This window comes from Schistocerca piceifrons, chromosome 2 (assembly GCF_021461385.2).
Source record: "Schistocerca piceifrons isolate TAMUIC-IGC-003096 chromosome 2, iqSchPice1.1, whole genome shotgun sequence".
Taxonomy (NCBI): Eukaryota; Metazoa; Arthropoda; class Insecta; order Orthoptera; family Acrididae; genus Schistocerca; species Schistocerca piceifrons.
Window position 1 is genome coordinate 797,911,251 of NC_060139.1, and position 22,081 is coordinate 797,933,331.

The following is a 22,081-nucleotide window of genomic DNA, read 5'->3' on the forward strand; positions in this document are numbered from 1 at the left end:
TTATGTGAAAAAGAGTAAATGTTGCTTTATGTTGATAGATGAAAATATACCAAGACTGAACTGAAAGTGTTCCACGACTACACAAATTATTTCAAGAATAGAGAAGTAGCTTAATAAATTCCTGTAATTCGCTATAGTTTTGGGAGAAGAAGCTTTTGGGAGATCGACGTGGCTGGTTACCCCGAGAAGAGAATCGGCTACACACAACGTGCAAGTTAACTGATTTGAGAGACGTGTGTGCCTTGCAACCCAATACCACACGGTCTCTTGTCGTCCGAAAAACGTTAGACGTGTTGTGGAACACACTGTTCAGTGCATATTGTTGAGCATAGAGCTCTCCAGCAGCGGGCACAGGATCATCGAGACTGGACCGTTAAACAATGTGAACGTGTTGTGTTGCCTGGTTGGATAAACCACATTTCTTGTTACATGATCGTCTCCAGATATGTCCTCATCTAGGTCGACTGCTGCTCGAAATAGCACCGCGCACGGGCACAGGCTCGTGGAGGCGGTATTACGCTATGCGGAAAATTCACGTGGGCGTCTAAGCGACCTGAGGTACTAATCGAAGGCATCACGACAACTCTGGACTGCGTGAGCATGTCTTCATTCTTGATGTCTTCGCCGACGGCGATGACTTTATTCAACTTCATAACTTTTCGTGCCACAAGCCCAAAATCATGCTACATTCATCTACATCTACATCGATACTGCGCAAATCACATTTAAGTCCCTGGCAGAGGGTTCATCGAACCACCTTCACAATTCTCTATTATTCCAATCTCGTACAGAGCGCGGAAAGAATTAACACCTATATCTTCCCGTACGAGCTCTGATTTCCCTTATTTTATCGTGGTGGTCGTTCCTCCTTATGTAGGTCGGTGTCAACAAAATATTTTCGCATTCGGAGGAGAAAGTTTGTGATTGGAATTTCGTGAAAAGATTACGTCACAACTAAAAACGACTTTCTTTTAATGATTTCCAGGCCAAATCCTGTATCATTTCTATGACAATGTCTCGCATATTTCGCGATAATACAAAACGTGCTGCCTTTCTTTGAACTTTTTCGATGTACTCCTTCAGTCCTATCTGGTAAGGATCCCACACCGCGCAGCGGTATTCTAAAAGAGGACGGACAAGTGTAGTGTAGGCAGTCTCCTTAGTAGGTCTGTTTTTTAAGTGTCCTGCCAATAAAACACAGTCTTTGGTTAGCCTTCCCCACAACATTTTCTATGTGTTCCTTCCAAATTAAGTTGTTCGCAATTGTAGGTATTTAGTTGAATTTACGGGTTTTAGATTAGACTGATTTATCGTGTAACCGAAGATTAACGAGTTCCTTTCAGCACTCATGTTGATGACCTCACACTTTTCGTTATTTAGGGTCAACTGCCACTTTTCGCACCATTCTGATATTTCTTCTAAGTCGTTTTGCAGTTTTTTTTATCTTCTGATGACTTTATTAGTCGATAAACGACAGCGTCATCTTCAAACAACTGAAGACTGCTGCTCAGATTGTCTCCCAAATCGTTTGTATAGATAAGGAACAGTAAAGGGCCTTTAACACTACCTTGGGGGACGCCAGAAATCACTTCTGTTTTACTCGATGACTTTCCGTCAGTTACTACGAACTGTGACCTCTCTGACAGGAAATCACAAATTCAGTCATAGTACTGAGACGATATTCCATAAGCACGCAATTTCACTACGAGCCGCATGTGTAGTACAGTGTCAAAAGCCTTCCGAAAACCGAGAAATACGGAATATATCTGATTTGAGGAGCATGATAATGACCTCACGTTGACGTCTCGGCCACCAAACTTTCCTGATATGAATCCGATAAAACACATCTGGGGCGCGTCCACAAACCACAGGTATTGGGTGACCTGGTGCCACATACCTTAGGAAACTTACAGACTTGCATAAGGGACGATCAAAAGAGCTTTATTTGATGGTGTTGCCGTAGCGTATATGCAACATAAAGCGACTACGATGCCGGTATATAAACAGCGTCATATAGTCAGGGGATTAGAGAGCCATTCACGTCTTCCCGACGTGCGTGCGGTAAAAGGGGAAACGTGAAAATGGCGACGTTATTACCAAACGTGTCTAAACAGAATCAATGTGCTGTTATTCCTTTCTTGGCTGCCGAAGGACAAACATAAGCAAAATCCATCGGAGAGTGAAGAATGTGATTTTTATCATCAGTGGGTTGTTGTTGTTGTTGTTGTGGTCTTCAGTCCAGAGACTGGTTTGATGCAGCTCTCCATGCTACTCTATCCTGTGCAAGACTCTTCATCTCCCAGTACCTGCTGCAACCGACATCTGTCTGAATCTGGTTACTGTATTCATCTCTTGGTCTCCCTCTGCGATTTTTACCTTCCACGCTGCCCTCCAATGCTAAATTTGTGATCCCTTGATGCCTCAGAACATGTCCTACCAACCCTACCAACCGATCCCTTCCTCCAGTCAAGTTGTGCCACAAATTTCTCTTCTCTCCAATTCTATTCAACACCTCCTTAGTAGTTATGTGATCTACCCATCTAATATTCAGCATTCTTCTGTAGCACCACATTTCGAAAGCTTCTATTGTCTTCATGTCTAAACTATTTAACGTCCACGTTTCACTTCCATCAGAGGGTTATCTGCTCAGAAATCAGTGAACGATTATCGAGTGGCAGTTATATCCGGTCGTCTCTCCTTAGAGTCGTCAGGCGCATTTTCACTAGTGTTTAGGTAGATATTTGCAGTTTAGTTTTTCCATTGTGTGGCTGGCGTCAGCCCAAATAATTTCTGCTCGTCACGTTTTTCATACGAAGCCCAGTGCCAACAGAAAAGGTCGGGTTGTTTCCCATCGCAAATAAATTTTTTTTTTAAATCAGGCTTTTGTGTTCCCATTCGACTTCAAAATTAGTCTAGCCCTGTACGTATTGGCAGGGACAGTAAACGTGAAGAATAAACGAAAATCCGACATTGACTCAATAGCGCTGCATGCCTGGCGGTAGCAGCCAGCAACGGGTGGGGCAGTGCTGTCGCGGGATGGGCGCTGGTTAGTCTTCGAGTTTAACTATCCCTGTCAATACACATCACTAGACTAATTTGGGGCCGCTCTATCGAACTGGCATGTAATATTCCGCTTTAAAAAAATATTTTGTTTATATAAGGTGTCTGTTCTTCCGGACATGTCCGAGAGAACAGACACCATATAATTCAGGCGAGGAGGACCAATGATCTCTTCAGTGCGGATGCACACAATTCTCGAACTCTTACGGGAGTCGGCGAAATGCTGCGAGTAATGAGGATAACGGCAAGGGACACAACATTAATAGTTCCTGCATAGGTTGAGAATTTGGGTCTGGATAATGCAGTGGTCAGCACATCTGCCTGGTAAGCAGGAGATACGGATTCGAGCCCCTGTCGGGCACAAATTCAACCTTTCCCACGGAACAAAATCCTTTGGGTCATAATCATTTTGTTTGTGACGGGAAAGAAACTGATGATTTCCGACGGCACTGAGTGTCGCTTCAAAGACATGATGAGCACTAATTGTTTGGGCTGACTCCAGCAAAACAGTGCAAAAACAAAATTGCAAATATCTGCTGAAACACCAAAGAAAATCCTCCTGACGACTCTTCGGAGAGCCGCGCGGGATTAGCCGAGCGGTCTGAGGCGCTGCAGACAGGGACTGTGCGGCTGGTTCCGGCGGAGGTTCGAGTCCTCCCTCGGGCATGGGTGTGTGTGTTTGTCCTTAGGATAATTTAGGATAAGTAGTCTGTAAGCTTATGGACTGATGACCTTAGCGGTTAAGTCCCATAAGATTTCACAAACATTTGAAAATTTTTTTGAACTCTTCGGAGGGACATCAGATATATAAGGGAATATCTTTGTCCATCAGTTGTGCATCACAAAGGGTGGATATGTCAGATTTATTGTGACAGTGTTTATATTGATTATTATGTGGCCATAGGCAATGAAAGTGGAACCTGTCAGGTGGATGTTAACAATACCATTTCTTCTGCCGCATTCAACAAACAAGTTCGTTTTTCTTCGCAACTTACCATGTAACTAAGACACAGGGCGACACATTTAAGTGTTTTCTATCTCCATGTCTTGGAGAAGCGAACTCGAATGCCCCGAATATTGCTAAACCACGCTTATGTAAACTTCTGCATGCCTCATCTCCAGATGAGCCTGAAAAGGCTCGAAAACTATTTGATAGAAATGAACAAATATCTTTAAGTGACTGGTCAGTTGCCTGTCTTTACATTTCAGTTAATACAGGGCTATTACAAATGATTGAAGCGATTTCATAAATTCACTGTAGCTCCATTCATTGACATATGGTCACGACACACTACAGATACGTAGAAAAACTCAAAAAATTTTTTTCGGCTGAAGCCGCACTTCAGGTTTCTGCCGCCAGAGCGCTCGAGAGCGCAGTGAGACAAAATGGCGACAGGAGCCGAGAAAGCGTATGTCGTGCTTGAAATGAACTCACATCAGTCAGTCATAACAGTGCAACGACACTTCAAGACGAAGTTCAACAAAGATCCACCAACTGCTAACTCCATTCGGCGATGGTATGCGCAGTTTAAAGCTTCTGGATGCCTCTATAAGGGGAAATCAACGGGTCAGCCTGCAGTGAGCGAAGAAACGGTTGAACGCGTGCGGGCAAGTTTCACGCGTAGCCCGCGGAAGTCGACGAATAAAGCAAGCAGGGAGCTAAACGTACCACAGCCGACGGTTTGGAAAATCTTACGGAAAAGGATAAAGCAGAAGCCTTACCGTTTACAATTGCTACAACCCCTGACACCCGATGACAAAGTCAATCGCTTTGGATTTCCGGCGCGGTTGCAACAGCTCATGGAAGAGGATGCGTTCAGTGCGAAACTTGTTTTCAGTGATGAAGCAACATTTTTTCTTAATGGTGAAGTGAACAGACACAATGTGCGAATCTGGGCGGTAGAGAATCCTCACGCATTCGTGCAGCAAATTCGCAATTCACCAAAAGTTAACGTGTTTTGTGCAATCTCACGGTTTAAAGTTTACAGCCCCTTTTTCTTCTGCGAAAAAAACGTTACAGGACACGTGTATCTGGACATGCTGGAAAATTGGCTCATGCCACATCTGGAGCCCGACAGCGCCGACTTCATCTTTCAACAGGATGGTGCTCCACCGCACTTCCATCAAGATGTTCGGCATTTCTTAAATAGGAGATTGGAAAACCGATGGATCGGCCGTGGTGGAGATCATGATCAGCAATTCATGTCATGGCCTCCACGCTCTCCCGCCTTAACCCCGTGCGATTTCTTTCTGTGGGGTTATGTGAAAGATTCAGTGTTTAAACCTCCTCTACCAAGAAACGTGCCAGAACTGCGAGCTCGCATCAACGATGCTTTCGAACTCATTGATGGGGACATGCTGCGCCGAGTGTGGGAGGAACTTGATTATCGGCTTGATGTCTGCCGAATCACTAAAGGGGCACATATCGAACATTTGTGAATGCCTAAAAAAACTTTTTGAGTTTTTGTATGTGTGTGCAAAGCATTGTGAAAATATCTCAAATAATAAAGTTATTGTAGAGCTGTGAAATCGCTTCAATCATTTGTAATAACCCTGTATACAGTTACGGTTTCCTATATTATCTATAATCGACAAACGAAATTAGAGATTAAGAGTTAAGTACCAAGAACATTTAAAACATTTACGAAGGCTCACCTGGAATATTTGTGCCATCCGAGTTTGTTGCTGAACGGAGCAGTGGTTCTCTATGGACAGGATGACGGGGTACGGCGACGTGACAAAGGCACTCCTGTTAATGGCTTCGACGACTGACCTGAACGGTATCTTGGTGGTGAACGTGTGCCCGTGGTAAATGAGCGGCGAGCCGTCATCTCCATCCCAGCAGTCCAGCTCCACACACCTGCATCCTGTTAGTAGCACCTGCAGGAAGTTGTTTAATTATTGTTCTCAAATTATTTCATAAATTAGTTTAACGAAGGCTGCTTGTCTAAGGAAGACATGGGAATAATACAACTTAGAAAAGCTATCGGGGCGGGGGGGGGGGGGGGGGGTGGAGGTAGTAGTGATACAAACTGATACAAATATATTTCCCTGACAAACTTCAGAATATTGTCAAACTGCACAATGCAATGCAATTAATTGTAAATTTCTCTCGCCACAGTGGAAGAAATATCGGAAAAGAACAAAAGACAGACATTTTTAATTATAAATTAACAGTGAATCACGTATAAGGAAGCTTAAAACGCAAAACAAGTTTACACAACTATTTTTTCAAATACGGTACCGAAACAGTGTAACAAACAGTACCTCCCGGGAAATTATAATATTTTTCTCAAGTTTATATTAGCTTGATAAAATTATCCATGAATAGTGTAATAATGAAACAAGAGATGAAGTGATTTCCTTGATGACATGGAGAATTCTTTGTGTTGTGTTAGAGAAAAGCTCCAACACGGGCATGATGCGACAATGACAATTAAAAAGTAAAACATAATGGAGAGGTACCTACTAGTGATTAAAGAATAAACTAATAGACCAGAAATTTATAAAATAGAGTAAAAGTAAGTGTGATATGCAAGTGATTAATTTGAGAAAGATCACTGAATGTGCAGGAATATATTTTCAAATTAGTTGTCTGGTAAAATATCTTAATTTCGCTACTCATCAGTAACTAATGTTCTAGTATAATAATGTTAAAAACAAGTAACATTTAAGAAAAAAAAGCCACGGTACTCTTAACTGTAATGCCAGTCAGCAATCGTACTCATCAGAGCGAATGGATTTAAGGAAAACGCTGATGATCTAGTACCTGACTATATAGCTCGACAGAAGATTCCCCTTTCAGTTGATGGCCTGTGAGGTACGTATTATGGGAAGATGCAATATAATAATGCGACAACGGTTGGTCCATTTCACTTTCTTCTGGGCCCATTCTTTCACTGATAAAGGCGTAGTTGTCCTTGTCCATCATATACCTCGCAAAGCCCTCAAAAGAAAAGCAGTTCTGACTTCGCAACAGAGGATCTGGTTCGTGCCTCTGAAACAATCGAGTATTTTATGAGACACTTTGCACATGAAACACAGTGAAACAAGAAATATAAATAAAGGAATCATTGGCGTGTAGCTTAAAGTGAACAATAACAGTACTGAATGTACACTATTTTGTTTCTCATTTGAAACGAATTCCAGAACAATTATTTTCAAAACTGATACAAGCATAGTTATAGGAGAAGATTCTGTGTGGCTTTTATGATATTAAAAGGAGAGTTCAACACCAGTAATACCAAAGCCAAAAGTACTTTGTGCAGAGCTATATGTGAAATAAGTGTGAAGTAAGGAATATTTGTGGTCGAGACGAATTTCTGATACTTGTCGTCGTTTTTGACCTGTAACGTTGAGATGTTAGTCTTTTTTATTGCGAAATCTGTCCGAGTACCGTACCGGTTTTTGCTGATATTTTTGAAGGTAGCTTCGGCATCGATAGTGAGTTATATAGCTAACACCATTTTTATGATACTACAGGACACTAGCGCGACTCACTTGCAGTATTGTTCGAGTGTTTGGCATCCAGACCAGGTCGGGTTTAACGGAGACTTTGAAGCAATTCAGAGGCGGGCTCCTTGATTTGTCATCGTCAGGTTCTAACAACACGCAAGTATTACGGAAATGCTTCAGGAACTAAAATGGGAATCACTGAAGGGAAGGCGACGTTCTTTTCGGGGAACACTATTGCGAAAATTTTGAGAACCAGCATTTGAGGCCGACTGCAGAACGATTCTACTGCCGGTAACGTACATTTCATTTAAGGAACGTGAAGATAAGACTAGAGAGATTAGGGCTCGTGAAGAGGAGTGTATGCAGCTGCTTTTCCTCGCTCTTTTTGCGAGTGAAACAAAGGAAATGACTAATAGTGGTGTAGGGTATTCTCCGCCACGCACCATGCTGTGGCTTGCAGTGTGTGTGTGTGTGTAGATTAGATTTAGATCTATTTAACATTACATATTTCTGGTTTATGAACTGTACAGTAGCCTGCACACCAGGTATAGAGCTTTTTGTATGACGGACGGTCCGTTCTCTTTCCGATAAGTGCTTCTTTTATAGATGAGTATCACAGTTGTAACTGATGCTATTTTTTCCGGCGTACAGAATTCGAGTAATGAAACTGCGTAACATTTACACTTTAAAACACGGTCAAAGAAATGCCTTTATACTCGCTACGTTTAGTCACCTTGTTCATAGCGTCGTTGCTCAAATTGGGTGCGTAATACCGCTGTCTCCTCTTTATCTAATATTTGCAATTGATGTGTATTCACCATGTTAGCTATGGCAGCACGTGAGTACTGGTCTCTCAACATCCATTTCTTGATTTCTCATAGTATATACATTTTTATTCTGTGTTTTGTGTTGGCATCGACTGACTACTTAAAGTGCGTAACAAAGGGGAGTGCAAATGAGGCTATTAGCGAAAATCTCGTTACTCCTCAGACCTATCCTTTTAGCTACAGCTACTCCTAACGCTCAGTGATTCGTACTTTTTACTATCTATATATTTTATTTTTGTCCATGCACATTTCTCTTGCTTCATTTTCATGATGAGTGTTGAGTATTGGTAATACTGACGGGAATTTGCAGTACCATCACTTTGTGCAGCTCTGAGTATATGTTTTTTGTTTAAACGGGTGGCTGTGGTCTTCAGCCAGATGGTATGACAGTCAAAATTTTTTCAAAATTTTTGTCGTTATTGTCTCCCTACATTTTATTCTTTGTTTTGTTTTTCTTTTTTCATTTTCACTCTGAAGCGTCTGAAATATCTCTTGCTCTTCGAATCTGATAATAAGTCGTTGGCATTTTCATACAGTCATGTCTATTTTTCCTTTCCATTATGAACATCGTAATCCCAATAACTACTCGCCCGTCACAAGCACCTCATCGCTGTCATTGTCAATGACACCCATTCATTTTTCCATATTTTTCCTGAGTCACCTTTTGTTAATGCTGCCTGAGGTGAAGTGACATTTCAAAGTTCCAGCTCTGGAAATGTGAATAACTATTTTGTTCGAGCATTGCACTAGCCAGTTCATGAACTCCATTTTGTTTAGTTAAACAGCAGTTTATCTTTTAAAAGTAAATTGCGTGTGTACATTTCATCTTTCTGTCTTGAATCATCCCTCAGAAGCTTGTAATCTCCCCCACGGAAAATTACCCTCTACCACGCAATAATTAATAATTATCAATCAAATCATCCACATTTATTCACTTTTGGAAAGTATCTGATAGGATTTTCTAGTAATATATGCGCCGACAGCTCGTCGACGCCAAGATATTTTTCTAGTATGTTTATTCTTTGGAAGAACAGAGATACATATATGTACTCTCCATTGTTGTTAGGGACGGATAACTAGGACAGCTTCGGAAGTATCTGTTGGAAGATTGTCGGGTTGCTAAAAGAGACATATTTGCTCTTCTTCTCGCTAAAGCGAGCTATTAACGTTTGTGCCACTAGCGGGTTATTTGAAGAGAGAGAAAAACTGTAAACGCAAATTAAGTAAGACTTGGAATCAACAGAAAACGGAACATGTAATGGAGATGGATTGAATATACAATTTTCCTCAGAAATAAGGTTTGTGACCCTTTTATTCTAGAGTGAATGACGAATGAGTTCTCTGTCTGAATCATTGATGATTGTCTTGGCCCTGTAATTAGTGGGGAAGTTTCAGTTGTGACGAAGAGAGCCTGCAATCACCGAGATTTTATAAAATCGTCCAAAAAGGCTTCGGACACATCTGAAATTCTAAATCTGTCGTAAAATGAACGAATTGTTCAAACGATCGATTTTCCCAACTGAATGCAGCGCTTAACAATAATAACAGATATAAAGATCTTTTACAGCAAGCCAGCCGCTGAATATTAAGACGAAGGGCTCCACCAGAGATTCTATTGGGCTGAGTTCACGTAATGAAATATTATATTTAAAACTGTATATAGATAAAGGACAGCGAGAGAAAGAGAGAGAGAGAGAGAGAGAGAGAGAGAGAGAGAGAGCGAATGAAATTAGAGAAAATACGCAGAATCCTCCATTAGTATAATTGTTTGCCTGTCTTATCACGGATCAGCCTAAAGATAAAACAGGAGGCCCTTACTTTACTGTACAGGTTTATGTGTGAGAGACATTACACCAAGTTAGCGGCAAGCTGCATTCACATACTTTCATCATTTACAGTATAATCCATTATAAGCTCTAGTAATTCCCTACAGAAGAACTGATCACACCTTTCCAATTATTACCTACAGACAGAAGAGAAATGTCCTGCAAGTGATCCATTGCATCGTAACTATAGTGTTCTCATACACAGGTCAATTTATATCAACATGATACCCTTGGGTGTTTCTCTCATCGAACATGGGGAATTACAAGCAAGAAATGTCAACTGTAGTTCTTGCTTTTACCACTCTTGCGTCACCACTCTTAACACGTTCTAACAGCTTTTCTCGAGCTATACAGTTCTTACCATTGCCATAAGACGAAGTTTTTAAAATTTCATCTCTGTCTCTAATCGTTGTTCTAATTTCTTTTGGATCATACCGTTTGTCTAAACGTGGTGTATTTTACTATCGACTTTATCACTTTGTATTATCATAGCAATTTTCCTCGTACATTTTGAAAATTAAACTTATATTCAAGAGGCAGTTTGATCACATTCCTTCTATTTTGGTTTTGTCTTTTAATTTCCATTTTCTGACACGTATTTTACTTGTCTGTTTTTCATGGAAGTATTGTATTCTGTAATTGTCACTTTCAGCTATTATGAGCTTAGAGTTCTGTATTAACTGAACACCGGTATAAGGGATACAGCACTATCTTCTGGTCCCCTATTTTGACGGTTCACATGCAAAAACACAGAGGAAGACTATTAATCATTACAAAATTATTTTTTAAACTGTGTTAAAGTGTAGCGACGACGATACTTCAATGAAGGAGATATCTTATACTTTTCTCACCAGCGAATAATTATTCCCCATTTTCAGCCCTTAAACGGAAACTGGCAGCAAACTATAAGCCAATATTATTGATTTTTTAATATGCCACATTTCAACAGTTTTCGGATAGCTACTGTACGTGGATTAAAACGCCATATACTTTTCACAAATCGACGTTTTACTTCCAGCAACAATATTTTCAGTTATTTAGTTTCATGATCACGCAAACAGTAAATAAGTTAAAGTGTAGAAAGGTAATGACCCTCCTCTGTAATCCGTAAAACAGTATAAAGTGCCCGAGAGAAGCACTTCATTATAACATGCATATTTCGATTTCCTTTATGAATAGGGCTTTGATAGTGCGAGTGCTAATATAATGTTGCATAAGAGGATACTGCCGCGATTTAAGCTCTATGGACTTTTATGGATCTTATGAATGTTACCAGCAACAGCCCTAACAATAGGATCTTGGTTTTATCTAAGTAAGACACCATGAAGCCGTTTGCGTCTTTTTCCGAATATCTGTAGTTTCTGTTTTTCAGCATTTACGTAACCTTCCAGCTAAATAGATAAGTAACCGTTTCTTAGAGTAGACCAAAGATCATTTCCGCATTTGTCGAACCTGATGTGAATTCCATTTAGCTGAGTAGTAATTTATCGTAGTTCTTATCAGTCCCTTTGGTAAATAATTGCGGTTTGTCAGTATCATACCAACAACTCAAAGCCTGTTATTTGCTCTGCCGAAGATTTAATATATGTCATCACTGTAGTTCGCTTCTACAAACATTCTTAGTTCAAGATCGATGGCATGATGAAAAATAAAGCGTCTGAGAAAGTAGTTCTGTTATAATTGTTCACGTTTGTCTTGATACTGCATGTTTCAAACCTGCCTGAAAGTGATCCACGCTGTTGGAGACTTCATCAAAGACCATAAATATTCCTTTCATTTAGAAGAAATGCTGGTTCCACTTCCTGAAATGGAAGCTAAGGCGATTATAGAAATTAACGCAGTAGACTTTTTATATAAATATTGAAATAGATGTATCCTCTTTGGTGGGAGGAACGAAAGGAATCACATTTCTCAGAAATACAGCTGTCAAGAGGATCATTGACGTAGCCCATGGTCGTTAGCACCGATTCAGATATAATAGTTCACTTCTCTAGAGGACATGTAATACCTACAGACACCAGGGATGAAGTTGGAGAAATAATTGTTCTATGTCGCAAACTATAAAGTAGTATTGTTCACTGTCAGTGAATTACGTAAAAAAACTTTTGGTGAAATATTCAGCAGTTAAAAGTGCTTCTGTACAAACGATTCCTGCCTGGCGCTTTATTACAATGTAGTGCAAGGTTTTCGGCAAAGTATAGTATGCCTTCTGTATCACTGACTCTTCGGCAACTTAAGTTGAATAATTCAAGATTTTAAATTTCCACATGAAAAAAATCGGAGGCATTCCTTTCCAGCACGCTCTCGTACACAGAGGACCAAATTAATTTGATACGCTTTAGCTGTGTTTGTGTTGTCGTTTCAAAGGAAACGGGAAACAGATAGAACAGAAACATTAAATACTCACCTGTATTAACGCTTTTATTTCGTCTTCTGTCCTCTGCTCCATTTGGCGGGTTTCTAAAAATTTTGAAAACGTCTGCATAGTTATCACTTGTGATTTCGAGGTGTCCATTCCGGCACAGTTGGTTACAATACTAGCCGTTGCTATCGCGTCGAAGATTTTCTTCTTTTGTAGGGTCCCAGAGCTTCGGTACTCGTAAAGATCCAAGGAGCTGTTTCTTGTGAGCAGTCCTGTGAAATGCAGAACTTAAGTTTCCCACAAACATTTCGTCTAACATGCAAACTTTTCACATTCAAACCGTGGCATGCAAATGTAGCATTTTGCTCTGCAGTGGAAACGGCAGTCAGAGATACATTGTTAAACAAAGAAACGCAAACTCTTGTGTGCAGCTTACCTATTTTCTGAGGAGGTTTCATTAGGTGTTCAGGAGAACTCTTCAGACTGCCATCATTAAGAGAACTGTCGGACATACTTCTGCATGTTATAGCCAGTTGATCGAACAAGTCTCGCAAATCCTTCCTTGCTCTTAAGCTGAAATGAAGAAAATTAAGTTGTCAGAATCGTTTGAAAAATGATAAGGACTGTCCAGGAACGAATCTGATTGAGAATTGGAATTTCTTTCTTTTAACGCAGAGGTATGAAACATGAAAAATCTGCTACAATTTTTCGTCTGTATTGTGGCTAATCGTGTATGGCAGATTTGTAGCATGGCAACCACGCTGTAGAACTGTATAAATATCTCCTACTCCCTTTTTTATTTTCTTATGTCAGAGTAAATAATATTGATTCAATTAAATTGCTGTCAATAACAGGGACAACTAAAGGCTTCACCTAAATTTAATTCAAAAGAATCATGCCACACATAAGGTGACATAATGATGCTATGTTTTTCTCAATCTATTTCTTTTTTAAATTTTAATAGTAATAATGGCAAAGAGCACAAGAAAGGACGTGCGCACGCATACGTAAACGTTGCGTAGAAAAGGCTCCGCCAACACACGTGGCCGAAAACGATTGGAGTGTAAGGTGCACGAGAAATAAGCTTCTTTCGAGAATGGTCCAGAAGGTTCTTGGCGCATGTAGATCTCCCAAGGCGTGAAAAACGTGCGGGACGTATCTGTGCAAGGGGAACCTCTACAGGAGGTGTGCTGTTCAATACAGAGAGATATCGCAGTCATAAGGAAATTATAGTATTTTATTCACCCTACATGTTACAGAGAATTGAGCTGAACAAAAGCTGAAGAAGAAAATTGAGAATGTGAACTAATTAGGTAAATTTCACTGTCACAACAAACTTTAATTCATTACTTAGTAAATTTGAGATTGGCTTTTATCGTTTACGTCGCCGAACTGCACATAGGTGGCGTGTGTGCGTCACCTAACGCTTTGGCGCGCAGTCTGACTCCGTCATGTAAGGACGCGTGTATTAATGCTTCGCAATATGTTAGCCTCGGACATAACAAATACTTTTACAAGTGATAATGCTTGAGGACATTGCGGTGAGTTCCCGAAGTAATTTCTGAACAGTAGTTGGTTTTTAGCTTCGCACAGATACAGGTAAGCTATTTGTCGATGAGGTAATGTACCTTGCAGTGTGAAAAAGTATAATTTTCGCCTGTGAAGTTATTTAGAATGATCGTGGTACTGCGTTCTCAAAACAAGATGCTGCTATATCACAGTGGGAAAGTCATTCTGACGCTTGGCTGAGAATCTGCACTATTTTCGATGTTAGCCAAGGCACATGTTTGCTTATTTTCGCTCACGCTGATGGCGTACTGTTCGCGTGATGAAGTTTTAGCTACAGACAGTTTGTTTAGAGCTCACAGGTGAGCAAGTCTTCCATTTCACAGTTCAGTTTCACGTTATGCTTTGCAAGGATAGTATAAATAACAGTGTGGCAGTGTGTGTTTCATTTCATATTATTTATCAGTTTATAGTCCCAAATATCTTTTAAATTCAGGATCCTGTTGAAGGTTATTTTCAGTCATATTCTAACTAACGTATTATTAATTATCAGGCAGAGAGTACTTGGCTCACGATTTTTCGAATGTAATATGACTGACGGGGAAATCATAAGATGCGTTGGCGAAGGCATACGCCGCAGACCAACATCTTTCGTGTGTTATTGTTAATTACAAAGTGCCTAATACGACTGTACTTACCAATCCCTTATATTCACGTGCAGCCGATAAGGAGAGGCTTACGCTTCTGGACATTAAATATAATCTTCATTAGAGTCTCGGCTACATTATTTTAGTGGTTAAATATCTCCTTCCCTGGCAAAATCTTAAAAACTCTCCACTAGGGAACTAAGGCGTCTAACAGCGGAAGCGTAGCAGCTGGTTTGCTCTTGACTGTAAAGACAACTCATTAATTGGGACTGATTTTTTTCTATGTAGCAATCATTTTTCTGTTCAACTTATTCAGGCCGATGGATACAGATGCTTGTCCAAAAATATGTAAAGTTCTACATGAGCCTGAACGACACAGTTCCTTTATCTCTTACTGATAGTTCTTGTAGTAATCTCAAGATCTGGGCCGTTGACGTAAATGTGACTTGATTTGCACGTAACTTATTTAAATTCGTTCTCAAAACAAGTTCATTCTGTTTTCTTTTTTCTGAAGAGTAGTGTTTCGTAATTCCCTTTAACCAAAAGTATCAAATTTTGTATGAAGAATGAGTTCGCACTATCTGTTGGTTCGTAAAAAGCAGGACTAAAATTTAGTCAATATTTTTATCTTCAAAGACAGGCAGTTTCTTCAGTTTCCCGTAAAATCATTCCTTGACCAAAATACGCCATAAACGGTTATTTTTCTGTAGTGTCGGCTTGTTGTCTACCTATTTTATGTGTGTATAAAACATTTGTCAAGCTTGATCACAGAACTACGTGCAATGTGACAGAACTTTTCTTCATTCCAAAACCGACAAATTTAGCTGACTTTCTCCAAGTTAAGAAAGCTCTTGGTTCAGAGCTGTTGGTATACTTTGTTGTTTCTACTATAATTTAGGTTATTTTTATTTATTTATATAAATATCTTGGGACAGATTTTATAAACAGATTCGTGTTATTCGTAGTTTATTCCTTATTCTTTTCTCTTTTCTTGTCTTCCCTTTCCCTTTGTAATCTGTACCTCGCTCTTTTGTAATCAGCTCAACAGCTAAGTGATACGTCAAACTGTATCTCGGTGTACAGTATTATTTTTAATGACATCCACTCTTGCTATAGAGTTCATTCATATTGACTATTGTACTAGTTGTTGTTATTGCTGTTTTACCATTTGTAACTGTACTTTCCTATTTCTCTGCATTCCTCATTGCTTATTACCAACTAGTTTTTGTGGCATCCTTCGACACCGGTACCAAGCCAAGCCAGACCACGTTCAGAAGTGATTGCACCGCCAATCGGACGCCGCACTTCGCACCTGGCCAGTCTAGCTTGCAGTCTGTTTTTGGCGCCTCGACACACAGCCTCCGATCTGCAGTGTATCTGTGGACTTGACCTGACTCACGGACTTGTACTGTTTGGTGACTTGGATTTGTCATTAGAAACCGAATTAAGTAAAACAAAGGTTATGATACACCACTTGCGGATTTCATTCTTGTGCTCTCTGTCATAGCTCCACTAACTCCTTGGTATCCATTACGGGCCGACCAAACAGTTTTTATGGCTTTCCCTTGTGCAGTTGCTTGCATATGCTACTACAATTTACTGCATGAGATCCGCTTTTCTATTATCAGGATCAACACACAAATTCAGTAAGAATTATTTTACACATTGACACTTGAATATTTTTATTTGGGCAACAAGTCTGCAGTTACATACGATATCATTATTGACAAAATATACTGAAGAAATGGTGTGTAACAATTATTACAGTTACAGTATGTTGATAATTTTTACTTCGTGGATCTTCTAATTACAACTGAATGAAACACAATTTTTGTGCCATGCGCATATCGCTTTATTCTTTGCAAACATCTTCAGTGGCTTGGAATACATACATATTTTTGTTTACACTACATAGTTTACATTTAGAACGTTGTATACATAGGTTGCAAACAGTTCTGGTACTTTTTGCATTTCTACGATGCAGTAATAACTTAACGTTCCACTTACAGATTTCGTTGATGATGATCTACATGTTGTGATTTTGTTCCTTTGTTATCGCTGCCCTGCTTCTTACAAGTACCGTTTGAAATTTTGCTTCTTAGACTTCACAGCACTAGAAACTGAAGAGTTTTTTTGATGTTATGTTTTGGTTGACGTTGCCAATTGTCTAATGTTATTGCCAACTGTCGAATGTTACTCCAGATAATGAATGTGTTTTTGTGGTATCTGTAATCCGTTTGTGTTTGCAATTGTGCGTGTGTGTATGTGTGTGGGTGTGTGTGTGTGCCAAATAGTACTTGTTTTGTTTTGGTATGATTAGGTGATAATATTATTTTTTATTAATAACGGTGTGTGTGTGTGTGTGTGTGTGTGTGTGTGTGTGTGTGTGTGTGTGTGTGTGTGTGTGACAGAGAGAGAGAGAGAGAGAGAGAGAGAGAGAGAGAGAGTACAAGTGGAATGATTTTTATCGTGTCTTTCTTTTACTAAGTTTTGCAGAGATTCTGTAACAAAATTTCAAATTACAGTTATAAGAAGGAGAAAATAAAATTTCAAATGGCAATTACGTGAAGCAGAACAGCGATAACAAAGGAACAAAAACACAACATATACGTCAATATCCACGAAATCTGTAAATAGAACTTCAAATTATTACTGCAGCACAGAGGATCAAAAAGTGCCACAACTGTTTGTAACCTATATAGACAACATCCTAAACGTAAACTAAATAGTATAAACAAGAATGTGTACAAGTTCCAGGCCATTTAAGACGCCTTGCAAAGAATCAAGACGAAACACGTATGGCAAAAAAAAAAAAAAAAACACCGTTTCTTTCAGTTAGAATTACACGGCACACAAAGTGTAAATTATCCACATACCGCAAAATTATAGGCAACTGTGGGCGATACGACAACAAAATTTGAAAATGATTACCTTGTTTACTCTTCAGCTATAGTTTGAGATTTCGGAAAGTAAAAGCTACAAAGCGAGAGGGAATCAAGAAGAGGTGTCTCGTCAGATATTGGGCTAAGTTATATAAAATAATATCAAATCACACTACGTTTACCTGAACGAACGAAAAAGAGCCACAAAGTCAACGAAGTCCAGCTGTGTTTCGTGAGTGATGGACCCAGCTCTGAAATGTCGCATCTGCCATATCTGTTCGGGAAGAGTGGACTTCCCTCGATCCCTGTGAAACGAAAAACAAGATTATCATGTTAGCAGTACATTCGGAATGTTATGAGACATCTGATGTAATTGAGAGTCAAGAAATGTAAAGGTTAAGCTTCTACATTGAAAGCATCACTTGGAAAATCTTATTTAAATTCGTTTGAAGACAGCATTTCCCTCGTTTAATTAATGTCATTTCATATCTCACAGGATTACTCCAAGTACTTATTTATGTTCATTAAGTAGGATTCGTCAGATGCCAAGCCCCGATAGCTGAGTGATCAGCGTGACGGATTGCCATCCTACCAGCCCGGGTTCGATTCCCGGCTGGGTCGGGGATTTTCTCCGCTCAGGGACTGGGTGTTGTGCTGTATTCATCATCATTTCATCCCCATCCGGCGCGCAGGTCGCCCAATGTGGCGTCGACTGCAACAAGACCTGCACCAAGGCGGCCGGACCTGCCCCGCAAGGGGCCACCCGGCCAATGACGCAATTTCCATTGTCAGATGCCAAAATTGGATAGTCTTCGTCAGATATCGAACTGTGAGATTCAGGAAGCAAAAGTAGACAATATTATGAAAAATTTTGGGTATGTTTTTCGGGCATGAACCTCTCGATCCGTACGTCCTTGTTCGGGATCGCAGTCTCGTACAACACAGAACGCAGAGTAATGCAACCCTCAGTACCGTGGCGCTGCAGGAACTGTTCAACGCTTCGTCCCTGTGCCGCTCTTCCGCTACGGTCAGTGGACTCACACAGAAAGTGCACACCGACCAACTCTTCACCAGTAAACCTATCAATACTGATAGGTATCACTCTTAACGTACAACCAACCTCACCGGAAAAAACAAACCCGAAACAGAACAAAGCAGAACGGAATGCCAGCTTGAAGCCGAAGAGAAAACTGGCCGTTACAGTTTACAACAGCAATCATCGTGAGCGAAAGAAACAAGTTTGTTTCCAAGCAAGGCAAACAGCGCGTATAGCGCTGTTGTGCAGATATTTTCAGTGAGCAGATACGCAAAGATGAATAGGGGTAAGAAATCAGAGGCCGGCCGTTGTGGCCGAGCGATTCTAGGCGCTTCAATCCGTAACCGTGCTCCTGCTACGGTCGCAGGTTCGAATCCTGCCTCGGGCATGGATGTGTGTGATGTTCTTATGTTAGTTAGGTTTACGTAGTTCTAAGTCTAGGGGACTGATGACCTCAGATGTTAAGTCCCATGGTGCTCAGAGCCATTAAGAAATCAGTCCAAATACAATTACTCTGTAGCGAACCACTGGAGACCAAGAGCCCCCTATGCCAAAATGCTCAGAAAACATTCCCGAACACCTTACAGAGTATTGTCGGTGGAGTTCTCTTTCAAGCTGCATATTACGACACTTCCGAGGGGTACGTCCAAAGTTTCGTGCACGTCTGACAATTTCTCTTTAATTAAGAATAACGTGTTGAGTTCTGTGCGCAAAGAAGTCTTGACTCCAATCAAAGCTGGCCACGTATTCGATAATATTGTTGTTTGTTCTGTAGGAGACAGTACGGAATTTCGTCGTTGATAGAAGGCATATACAGGGTATTACAAAACGATACCGACAAACTTGGAGGTAATGTAGAGCGTGTCTGATGAACAAACTGAAAAAAACTCGTGTTCGGAAACGTCATCCAACGACGCTACTTAGCGTCGAAGTTATAGGCGCCGGCGCCTGCTGTTAGGACACCACTTCGACAGCAAATGTGACTTTGTGCACTGCCGGACCATAGGCGGAACGTCTCGCAACGTTGATTATCATTCAGTGATCGCGACTGACTGCCGTGATCGAAAATGGAGAAAGTGAAGTTACCTGCTGTGTAGACAGGCCTTGTCCCCTATGTATACGATTCTCTGTTGCCTCGCTGGATGCCGGCTTCAGACACGGATCTATCCGCAGATTATTTTCCTCCTGGAACCTTCTAAAATCCTCAACGTTTTTCGGTATAAAGGAGAAAAATAAGCTGCAGATGCAAACCAGTATCCGAGACCGTCATCCACCGACGCAACTGACAGTCGCATTCATATGAGACAAGGTCTGTCTACGCATCAGCTAACTCCATCCTATCCAGTGTCGATCGTGCCAATCAGTCACCATCAGTGAACAACAAACAACATTGCGAGACGTTCCACCAATGTTCCGTCAGCGTACAAAGGAACGTTTATTGCCGAACGGGTGGCCTAACGGCAGGCGCCAGAGCCTGTAACTTCGACGCTTTGTAGCGCAGTTGGACGACGTTTCCGGACACGGGTTTCTGTCCTTAATTTGTTCCTCAAGACACTATTTACAACCTGTCGAAGTTTGTCGCTGTCGTTTTGTAACATCCTGTGTACTACAAATAATTTATATATATTTTCTGGAAGAAGCGAAACTGAGAAGCATTCCACTGTGAAACCTGAGTCTGGACAGTTTAATTTTTACGAAGGTAACCCAGAAAGTAATGGCCTAGTGCGCAATCCAAATGCGCAAATTGACGTCAGGCATCTGTCCAAGACCGTGTTGTTTCCTTGGCACCTTATCTCAATGTAGCATGAATGTAAGCCGAACAAAGACATTATTGTATATTCTGTCACTATTGGCAATGAATTCAGTGATACAAAGCCTCGTCGACTGAATACTGAGAGGGGTCATTCAGTTTCTGAATGTCTTACGTTAAATACAAGATGACATAGTAAAGAACGAAAGAAATGGAATGAAGTGATACGAAATGTAGAACGATCGACAAACAAACATGCATGACGAATCTGACCCTCTCGTTACAGATGATTTGAAGAGACAAGTGACTTGTGCAAGCCAGCGTTTTGATGACGCTCAAGGAGTTCTGAAACTGATTCTGAGGTGAAGCATTAGATCATCTGGCTTAAAGCCCCTATAGATGGCGCGAGTTGTTGGACTCGATATTGGTTACGACGTGTTCGGTCTCAATATCGTGCCGTGTGTAGGCTAGTCGCCGAATAAATAACGGGACTGCCGATATCGGATGGTCCTGACGGCCAAACTTCTCGGCCAGGCCGATCGGCCCGACTACCCACCCGTTCTGTCTGCTGGTGGACACGAGCGCAGTATCGGTAGAGGACGAAAATGCCCACAAGCGATGGAGAGAGGGGAGCAGATCAACCTCAGTATCCAGTATCGCACCTGGTACGTACAGAACGAAGCCTACACAGCTCTGTTACAGATGTGTCGGAAAGTGAAACCTACAGCGAATTTATCGGATTTGGGAAAGAAACTGTAAAACATGAGCAATTCATATGAAAAGGATAGCTGAATTGTACTTCCCAGATGCCGAAAATAAGGATAAAATGCAAAGAATGTCCGGCATTTTGCAGTGGTTTAGTAACGTAAGATAAGAAATTAGGTTCTGCACAGAATCTGCGAGGAAAGGAGCATATACAGGACACTGACAAGATGGAGGGGCAGGCTGATAAGATGTATGTTAAGGCATCACGGAATAAAGTCTGTGGTACAAGAGGTAGCTGTTCAGGGTAGGAACTGTAGAGGGAGACAGAGGCTGGAATACATCCAGCAAATAATCAAGGGTGTTGGTGCAAGTGCTACACTGAGATGTAGTGGTAGGAAACGGAGAGGATGTCGTGGCAGATGGCATCAAATCGATCATAGAATTGATACCTCCAAATATGTAACCAAACTCACATTATATGCCCACCTTGCAATGCATATCAATTTACGAAAATACTGACGTGACAACGGCTCACACCAAGGCGTGAATCGATTTTTGAAACTTTCCATGTGACGGCAAGCAAACCAGAAAAAGATATTATAGCATCAACAAGACAACAAAAAATATGAAGAGCATTACAGCGCATCTCAGTTCAAGCGACAAAACAGTACAGTTACTAAGAAAATGCCGTGTCTGAACCGTCGGTGCAGAGCAGGCACCCTGATATCAGGTCCGAAATTACGGTGTACATATTGTTGGTCAGACGTCAACCACACAAAACTTGATCTGATAAACCATAGTATCAGTAAGGGCTCTAGTACACACTCTCTGATAAAAAATAACAGGACATTAAAATGGCGCTTGAAATTTGCTGTGGACATGAAGTGTTTGAATGTCTGTGGAGGAATGCCACTCCAATCTTTCTGAAGAGCCGAAACCAGAGAAGGCTGATATTGAACGCTGAGGTCTCAAGCGAAGTCGACGTTCTAATTCGCTCCAGAGGTACCATTGGTTTCAGGTCGGGT

General features: G+C 40.8%; 1 protein-coding gene across 1 annotated transcript in view; it reads right to left on the bottom strand.

Moving 5' to 3' along the window:
* LOC124775864 (1-phosphatidylinositol 4,5-bisphosphate phosphodiesterase epsilon-1-like) overlaps positions 1-22,081 on the bottom strand; it is a 447,016-nt gene that overhangs the window by 66,473 nt on the left and 358,462 nt on the right. The window contains exons 14-18 of the mRNA XM_047250697.1: positions 17,748-17,870; positions 12,967-13,103; positions 12,576-12,802; positions 6,830-7,057; positions 5,716-5,940 (exon numbers count right to left, since the gene is read on the bottom strand). Of these exons, the coding sequence (XP_047106653.1) occupies positions 5,716-5,940; positions 6,830-7,057; positions 12,576-12,802; positions 12,967-13,103; positions 17,748-17,870 (940 nt within the window). The remainder of the gene's footprint in view (positions 1-5,715; positions 5,941-6,829; positions 7,058-12,575; positions 12,803-12,966; positions 13,104-17,747; positions 17,871-22,081) is intronic.